This window comes from Populus euphratica, unplaced genomic scaffold, assembly GCF_000495115.2.
Source record: "Populus euphratica unplaced genomic scaffold, PopEup_1.0 scaffold479.1, whole genome shotgun sequence".
Taxonomy (NCBI): domain Eukaryota; kingdom Viridiplantae; phylum Streptophyta; class Magnoliopsida; order Malpighiales; family Salicaceae; genus Populus; species Populus euphratica.
The window spans coordinates 15,372-25,692 of record NW_011500358.1 but is presented as its reverse complement, the minus strand read 5'-3'; the positions used below and the strand labels follow the sequence as shown (position 1 = coordinate 25,692).

Genomic DNA, 10,321 nt, shown 5'->3' with positions numbered 1-10,321 from the left:
CTTGGGCAAGAACGGCCGCAGAAAATGCAGTTGCTGCGAAGGCAAAGAGAAGGAAGGAGAACCCTAGAAATTTAGTGATCTCAATATTTTTTGAATATTAGTGTTGCAACCCAATTTTGGATTCACTAAGATTTTTTCAAATGTTATTTTATTTTATTATTTATAAAAAAATAAATAAAAAAAGAAGTTTAAAATATATTTTCTCTAGTCAACCGCATCTTTCGATCAAAACGAAGTCCATCGAGTCAATACGAGTTAAACCATGTCGACCGGGATAAAAAAATGAGTTTCGGGCTGTTTTGAGTCAAGACCGTCATTTTCGGTCAAAATCGAGTCCACCGGGTCAATACGGGTTAAACCATGTCGACCGAGATAAAAACTGAGTTTCGGGCTGTTAATATATTTTCTCGAGTCAACCGCATCTATCAATTAAAACTGAGTCCACTGGGTCAATACTAGTCCCATCATGTTGATTGGGATGAAAAATGAGTTTTAGGCCATTTCGGGTCAAAACCATCATTTTCGATCAAAACCGAGTCCACCGGATTAATACGGGTCCCACCATGTCGACCGAGATAAAAAATGAGTTTTAGGCTATTTTTTGTCAAAACTGTTATTTTTAGTCAAAAAACCCAATCCACCGAGTTGATACCTGTATAAAGATTTTTTTATGTTCCAATATAATTTTTGATAATTAAAATTGATTTTTAGCGGTTGAAAAGCTTTTTCTAATACTGATTTGAGTTTTTAATTTTACCCCTATAAATAAATATTATTATTATATATAATAAAACAAAAAAAAATAATACAATTTTATCATAGTAAGCGGAGGATTTTTGCCGATGGTAGGCGGTGCCGCTGTACATTGAAAATTTTGCACAACTCGTGATTCCATGTTCCCCTCTTCATTGGTTATAAATAGCCAATGAAACTTAGCTAGAAATGGAAGGAGGAAAAAAAAAAGAAAAGAAGAGAAATCTGAATCCGAGCGCTTACTATTTGTGTTTACTATTCATATGTTTTTCTACTTTTTTTTCACGCAAGTAAAATATTGATTTAAAAAAAAACAATTTGAAAAATACCAAAAATATCCTAACCGTTAGATCTAATAGTGTTTAAATTCAAGCCTTTGATTTAATAGGATACAATAGGGTTTACCACACTGGATTAAAACCCCAATCCATCTCAGCCCTTAAAATAACCTCCTCTTTGATCCTATTGCGCCACGTCATCAAGTGTACCAAACACTCGGTACATCGCGCCACACCCGATCAAAACTCCGTCATTCGGACCGTCCAATCAACTTGCACATCAAGCCAATCACAGCCGCAGGATCAGTTCATCCGAGATCCAACGGGTTACAAACTTCAGCTTCACTGGTGCACCATGCACGCGTTTGCACCGTGGCAAATCTCAGAGTGTCTTTCTCCTCTCGCCAGCGATCTCTCTCTCTCATCCAATCTCCCATTTTCGGCCGTGTGAAGCTTCCGAACCACCACATAAAGGTTTCTAGCCTCCTATAAAGCAGAACCTCGGCCGTGTTCAGCGTTGTCGCCTCCTTATCTAGCCAAAAAAAGTCCACAATTTTTGTCAGCCACCGAAGTTTCAAACTGATGATTCTCCCTTGTCAGCAATCAACGACCGTTGTGACCACTGCCATCAGAATCTTCACCCTTAGATCTACCAGAATCAACCTTTTTTTGGCTGGAAGCTCGCCGGGAAAAGTTGCCGCCTCCAATAGTAACCGCGAGTGAGGCATACGCGCCACCGTGGTATTTTCATAAAATTCCAAGAAATCCAAGGGTATTTCAATCTTTTACCTATACAGTGGCACTCAGGTAATTTTTTTTTATGATTTTTCATAGTATTTTTGATATTTTTATATATAAATACTTGTAAATTTTTTTGCATGTAAAAAAAACCAAAAAACCAAAAATAAAAAGAAACGGAATAACAATGCGGGTTCAACACCCATCTTATCATGTCATTATTTGTGGGTCCAAAGCCCGATTCTCAAGTATGGTTATACCTATTTCTGAACAATATCAAAATAATTGTGTTTTATAAATAAATATTGTTTGTCGACACGTCTCTTTTATTTACAGAAAAGGACCAATGTCAAAAATTTAAATACCAAATATAGACTATTTCCATTATTATTTCTTTTGGTAAATCAGACGTAACTCTCTTTTTTAGTGATAAACATTGACATTTTACACAAAGTCTCCTAGTTTTAGGGATTGATGTCATTTTTAACGGGTCTCTTATTTTAGGGATCGATGTTACCCATCTTAGAAAATTTGCAAATAAGCTCAAAATATAATAGCATTTGAATTAAATAAAAAACACATAACTAAAGGTAACCTTTCTCTGAAAGGATGTTTTAAGGGTGGTATCTACCTTCCCTTAATCATAACTAACCTAGTACCTGAATCTCTAGGACTAGTATCTAATTTTAGATTTCTAGTTCCCTCAAATTACTAGATGGCAACTCCAATAAAATCTTTATTTCCCCCAACCAATAAAAAAAACATTATTCTTTTTATTAAACAAACAAAAAAGAGTTGAGCCGTTCCTTGACTTCGTGTAGTATCACAAATATTGTGTCTTGTTGATCTTGTGTTGAAACACCGCATGAAGAGCATATATTTATATGGAGCAAGCATTTAGATTATTTATTACAATTAATTAAAATATTCCACAAAAATATAAATTATAGTGTTTTACTCGTGCCGACCTTCGACAAAACTACAAATTGTAGTCCTTTAGCAAAGAGTTGTCGTGTAGGTTTTGAGCTCTTGCCTCTTCCAAACTTGATTTATCCCACAACAGTGTTTTACTCGTGCTGAATAGAAATTACAGTCATATGGCAAGGAGTTGTCGTATAGATTTTTAGCTCTTATCGCTGGCACCACTTGCTTAAAATGTTATAATTGATCTGATCATTGAACTTAAACAATTTAAATTTATTAAATAAAATTAAATAAACTATATTCTTTTGAAAGGACAATTGTTATAATCATTAATCGTGTAATAATTGGTGAGCTTGACAACTCGAAAATAAACGAAATAGTCTATTCTATAAATAACTTCAATTAAAGCTACTAATTAAACCTTCCAAATAAAATTCAAGTTGTGAAGCTTGGAATCGGTCATTTAAAATGAGATTAGATGTCCTAGTATCTAATGAAGATTTTTTTATAAATTGTCAAAAAATTTATTGTTTTGGTAGAAGTTTAGTGATCTTCATTGTTAAGATCAGTATTAGTTATCACAATATTTTATCTTCTAGTTCATGTGTTGAAAGAGTGCAAACATTTGGATTCCTCGTTACAATAATTAAACGTGCACCAGTTGTTCGACAAAACTACAAATTATAGTCCTGCGGCAAAGAGTTGTCGTTTAGGTTTAGAGCTTTTGGACCACTTTATTTACTCGTGCTTAATAGTTTATAAGATTCCATCAATTAAAATATTTCCTCATGTCATTTTCCAAGAAAATAATAAATATTTCTCAACTTATTTTATTTTAGGATAGGTATTGCTATATTCACTACAAAAACATAAAAGCTAATTGTTTTCTTAAACAAAATAGATCAAAACACAAAACATGAAAAACATGTAGATACTCAAACTTAAACTCGACAGTATGAAAATCAAATTAGACCAAATTTTAAGCAATAAAATGAAAGATGTTACTCGCAATTAAGCATAAATTAAGAATTAATTGTTATTTTGCTTTAATTATTAATAAAACATCACAATTTGTTTTGTTAAAAATGAGTTTCGGTTCAAAATTAAAAATCCTAAAATTAAAATGCATAAAAACATGTTACTAATTCATAAAAACCCTAAATTATTTACAAATAATGATACGAACTTGTAGAAACCAAAATTGAATCAAAATGAGATCTAAAACTAGCATCCAAGACAATGTTCTTCCAATGAACATGAAGAACATGAACTAAGATTGCCTAGAAAACCTAACATACACCGTCAATAATGCATATTATCATAACCAAATATACGTGAATAAAATAAAACTAATAAAAACAACAAATCATCAAAATCATGCAAAAGATTCCAAGTTTCAAAGCTATCAACTTAAAACAGCCTATATATTCATGCAATTTAGATTTAAAATGTCTTTCTAAACCTTTAACAAGAACCAAACAAAACTCAAAAATATAAAAACCTACATCAACCTATAGAGAAAAAAATTCATAAACTTCATGCCATATTTGGAAAATTTCAAATCAAACTAAAGTGTACTCTTTACATATTAATACAATAATAATCATGTTAATACACTTAAAACATTGCATTTAAATAATAAAAAAAATCCAATAATTACATGGTAGCGGAACAACACGTCATCTAAGCTAAACCCTACAAATTAGGGTTTTACTTTGGGATTTAATAAACTTCAATTTAATCCCTATTCTTCCAGTTTCTTTTAATTTCACTTGTAATTGCATCATAAACACTTCATTTCATGCAATATCACCCTTGCCAAACTTAATTTCTAGCCCCAAATTTGAGTGTCTTTTACAATTTGGTCCTTGGTTTTTGATTCATTTCATTAGACTAATAGATCATCATAAATCCTTTAATTATATTCATTTTGACCCCTGATTTCACCAATTTCAAACTTGAAAAGTCTTGTGTGTCTTACAAGTTGGTCCTTAGTTTTTAATTTGTTCAATTAGGTCTCTAATTGTCTATTAGACTTTAAAATTTATGCAATTAAGCACCTGATTTAACTAATTTAACTTTAAAAAATTAAAATTTAGCCCCTAACTTTTATTTCTTCTATTTAAAGCCTAAATTAACTTCAAAATGTTAATTTTCTTGCAATTAAACCCTCATTAAATTTAATTAAAACTTTTCAAAAAAAACTCAATTGAGTCCTTAAACATCCAAACTTGAATTTTCCTCCTTAAATTGAATTTTCTTTATTCATAGAGAGACCTCATTAGTAAAAGATATGCTATTAATTCCAATTTTAATCTTCCTCAAATAGTCTTTTGGCAATTTCTGGGGTATTTTGGTATTTTTTTCAACTAATATGAATTTTTTTTATTTTCTTACAACATTGCTTTCAATTTTTTATATTTTTTTATATTTTTTTTAATTTTTAATTTTTTGTTTAGGTGAGCCCCTAAAAATAAGTAATAACATTAGGTTCAAGCTTTAAGTTGAACCTTCACCTTCAACTTGAAAGTGTGTATTATAAGATATTACACATTATAGCCTTATATATATATATATATATATAAAGGTTTATTTATCTATTGTTGTCATATATATAAATAGAAAAAATTGCTAATTAACTGATTAAGCCTTCTATTATTCTAAACCACAGCAAAAAATCTTTAATATGGATAGGGCTTGATACGTGTTTGACAAATAGTTGTGATTGTAAATTAAAATCAATAGGCAAATCAAACTTTATAAGTTATATCTATGAATAAATGTATAGACACGTAGATTCCATGAGATTTCTTCCATAAACATAATGAATTGCCCATTACAAGTATTATTAAAAAAATGTAGGACACTAGTTTGAGTATGTCAACATTGAAAATTGTCAATTAAAAAAAATATAAAAATTTGGCCCGACCTGAATCTAGTTTATGTATGTAAAAATATGTTGATTTAAAAAAAAAATTAATATTTATTAATATTAATATAAATTTAGTAATTGACCAATCACACATAAAAAATAAAAAATTTGTGGCAGCCTTTATTTTTAATTAATATCAAACCTTTTTTTTTTCAGATACCTTTCCTATATGCGGATTGCAATAAAATTGAAAGAATTTTATATTGAAATTAACCAAGTCCAATATATACATAGGACCTAAAAACCCACTAAATAAACAAGAAAAAAAATAATATTTAAATAAAAAAATTAAGTTTTTAAATCTCACCTAATAATTTAAATTTTCAGATTGGGATGATTTTTTGATATTGTATTAAAATCTGAAAGTTTTCAGGTTGAGATGATTTTTTGATATTGTATTAAAATCTTAAACTTTCAGGTTGAGATGATTTTTTGATATTGTATTAAAATCTTATTGATCAAGCGGTCACCAATTCAAATCTCATTACTCTTATTTTATTTAATAAAAATTAAGTATAAAAAATTATGAGGTTATACAAGTTTAAATCACGTAGAATTTTCAATTGACTGCAAGAACCTGCTGATTTTCTAGTGACAATATCAAGCAACCAACGAAGAGAGTGTGTGTACATGGAGACTACATGAAAATTAAGGAAAAGCCAAAGCTAAAAAGCTTCTTATTTATTCAAGTTTTATTTATGCCCACCACATGATAGTAGGCAGTCGAGATCCCTCATACAGGATTGCATTAGATAATAGTTCTGGTTCAAACATGATAATAGGCAATCGACTTCCCTCAATATCATTCTGACACCATTTTATTCTCGATTTTTGGTGCTCTCTATTCATCTGGTTCAAACATAACAAGAAGAGGGCCGGCACCAGGAACCAAGTTATTGTCACCGTTGACGCCAACTGGGACGCATGAGCATTCACAGAAGGTTTCGGACATTGGACAAAAAGAAAGCTGATAAAAACTATTATCCCCTTCATACTTGGTGATCTTAAACCGATTCAATCTATCAACACCTCCAGTGGTCACAATGAATCCTTTTGCTGTTGTACTGAATCGGATTTTCCACATGGGTGTCACGCCTCCCTTTAAGCACATGGCACTCGGCCCTGCAAAGTTCACATTTAGATGAGTTCCTTCGCGGATGACACTATCGGTGGATTGTATAACTGGTGAAAATGTTATTGGGAGGCTCTCGTTCAATGTGGAAAGTATAACATCTGAATTGCATAAGACCTGGCTATTGATAGTGACTGCAAGAGTTGTTGTATTGTCAGTCGAGGGGGCTACGATTAAATAACGAGCACCAGCTTGCACCTCATGACCGAAGACATCGAGCACTGCTGCAGGATCTTTGGCATGAACTGCCTCTGGAAATGAAGTTCCTATGAAGGCAAAGAGAAGGAAAGAGAGCCCTAGAACTTTAGTGATCTTCATATTAGTTGAATATGAGTATTAGTTATCTCAATATTGTGTCTTGTTGATCTTGTGTTGAAACAACGCATGGAGAGCATATATTTATATGGAGCAAGCATTTGAATTATTTGTTAGAATTAATTAAAAAATTCCTCAAAAATATAAAGTGTAGTGTTTTACTCGTGCTGATTTCCGACAAAACTAGAAATTATAGTCCTGTGGCGACGAGTTGTCGTATAGGTTTTGAGCTCTTGCCGCTTGCACCACTTGCTTACTTGATTCATCCCACAAAAGTGTTTTACTCGTGCTTAATAGGTTATAATTGATCTGATCAATGAACTGAAAATTTTAAATATCTTAAATTTAAATAAATAAACTGTACTTTTTTGTAATAATTTGTGAACTTGACAACTCAAAAATAAACACCATGTATAAAATTGAATAAAACCCACACAAATAGTCTGCTCTTCGAATAACTTCAATTAAAACTACTAATTCAAACTTCAAAATCAAATTTAAGTTGTCATGCCAGAAGCAGTCATTTAAAATGAGCTTACAAGTACAAGTATTCTAAAAAAAGCTTTGGTCCTTTCTTTGCACTAGACATTTTGGAAGACTTGATTAATCAATAATGTAGGTTAATTTGTTTCACTAACTGAATTTTTTTTAGTTTTAATCCTAAATTTATTTTTATATCAAAATCTATTTTGATTAAATTGTAATTATTAAGTTATAATAGTTGATGTTGGAAACTTCATTATGATTTGGTGAATGATTCTCATTACACTTATGCCTTTGCTTTCGTTGTATCCGGTAAGATTTGAAATTCACATTGTTGTGTTTATTTTGAATGTTTTTTTTGTTCTTGAGTTTTTTGGATTTTAGTTTGTTTTTGATAAAAAAAATTATTCCTATTTTTTTGTACTTAAAACTATTTTATAAATTGTAAAAAATAAATGATATCTAAAAATTTATTGATTTGATAGAAGTTTAGTGATCTTCATTTGTGAGATCAATGTTAATTAGTTATCCCAAAATTTTGTCTTCTAGTTCACGTGTTGAAAGAGTGCAACATTTGGATTATGTGTTGAAAGAGCGCATACATTTGTAGTTGTTCCACAAAACTACAAATTATTGTCCTGCGGCAAAAAGCTATCCTTTAGGTTTTGAGCTTTTGGACGAATTTATTTACTCGTGCTTAATAGTTTATAAGATTCCATCAATTAAAATATTTCATCATCTCATTCTCGAAGAAAATCATAAATTTTTCTCATCCTATTTTAAGATAGGTATTGCTAAATTCACTATAATTATTTTATTCCCACTAACGTTTTTAAATGATTAATGTCATGTTTTAAAAAGAACTCATATTTTATTGATGAGTTGAAAGAATACATAGAGAGCATAGATTTGATTCCCCTGTATGCATTGAAAGAATGATATATTTTATCTACATTTGCTATATATCTTCCCTGAAAATACTTAAATTGAAAGTTGAACATACAACACAATAACAATAGTTCATATAATAATCATAAAATAAATATTTTTTTTATATAATTTCATTCATAAATATTAGATTATAAAAAAAATTGTATTATACTTTTATGTTCTAATAGTTAGTCAAAATCATCTTTTTCTTCTTCAATTGAATCGTCATTAACTCCATTGCAATCTTTAACTTTGATCATATTTTTATCATCATCTTCACAACTTCTACTTGTTCACTAGAGATTAGAACAACAACTAACTCCTTAATATCAACATCAACAAAACTATTATTGAAGACATGAAAATTTAATTTTTTTTCTAAGTCAATCGATGGAGCAATTTGATATGGTTCAACCAACTCATTAACTTGAAAGACATCATCTCCCACACTTGTGTCTTCATTCTCATCTTGAACAACTTCAACACGACCCTTGGGTTTTGTTTTCAAAACAGATAACCAATCAACTCTTGAATGATCATTTCTAAAGGAAAGGGTGTATGTGTAATAAATTTATTAGCATTGGTTGACAAAAACAAAGACATCATTTACGTTGTGGAGTCTAGCTTTTGAGTTAATTTTGACTAGACCATAGTGGGAACTACTTTGATTACTCTATTAGTGGTATCATACCAATAAAATTTGAATAAAAAAACACTCTATTATGCTCGCTATGATAATGCAATTCAATGACACCTTCTAATTTACCATAATAGTCAATTTCAAACTCACTATAAGTCGATCTCTTAACACAAACACCACTGTTATTCAGAACCAGACTATTAGGACTGGGTATGAAACTATATAAAAACATGAACTCTGGCTTCATATACATCCATGGTGGCAAGTGGTAAATCGTGAGTATAACTTGTTAACAAGAATAAGGAGCAGCAAATGACCTGAATGAGTTGAATCTGTCGTACACAACCTAGGGCATGTTGAAAATAAGTTATATTGCTTATGTTTTTGAGTTTATTTGCAATAAGTAGTGGAAGACCTATTCTATAGGAGTTCAATCCATATTTTAGGTAGTGGAGATTTTATTGTTATTTTGTTGTCATTTCATTATTACTGTACAACGTATTTAAAGGCTTGTTGTTTATTTATTCAATACACTGAGAGTATTTGATCTTCTATTTCTTTGTCTTTATGTAATAGTGGGATCAAAGCCTTAAATAGAAGAGAAAGTGTGAGAGTCTTAGAATAGTGTCCATAAAATAGTCCACAACAATAGCAACTTTCTTTTATTAACTATTTCCTATTTTGCAGAAATAGAAATACGATGGCATCAGAGACAAATTTTGTGTAGGCAACAATCCCTCTTTTTGATGGTCACTATGATCATTGGAGCATGCTAATGGATAATTTCTTACAATCAAAGGAGTATTGACAGGAGGTCAATTTTATGATAACAGATCTAGAAAATGGGATTATTTTAATAGAAGCTCAACTAGCTGAGCTGAGCAACTTGAAATTAAAAGATTTAAAGGCAAAGAATTATTAATTTCAAGCCATTGATCATTCTATCTTGGAAACAAGTCTTAGCAAAGATACTTCCTAACAAGTATGGGATTCTATGAAGAAGAAATATCAAGGCTCTTCAAGGATGAAATGTTCACAACTTCAATCTCTCAGGAGAGATTTTGAGACTTTACAAATGAAGGATGGTGAATCAGTCATTGAATATTGTGCAAAGACCATGGGGATATAAAAAAAAATGCAGTTTCATGGTGAAAAGATGGATGATACTGTAATTGTTGAAAAGATTCTACATTTCT

At 30.6% G+C, this 10,321-nt stretch overlaps 1 protein-coding gene across 1 annotated transcript; it reads right to left on the bottom strand.

Annotated features, from left to right (window-relative positions):
• Window positions 1-6,273: 6,273 nt before the first annotated feature.
• On the bottom strand, window positions 6,274-7,149 carry LOC105114031 (wound-responsive protein GWIN3-like). The gene has a single exon (XM_011010432.1). The coding sequence runs from the start codon at window positions 7,073-7,075 to the stop codon at window positions 6,467-6,469; it is 609 nt and encodes a 202-aa protein (XP_011008734.1). The 5' UTR covers window positions 7,076-7,149; the 3' UTR covers window positions 6,274-6,466.
• Window positions 7,150-10,321: the final 3,172 nt, after the last annotated feature.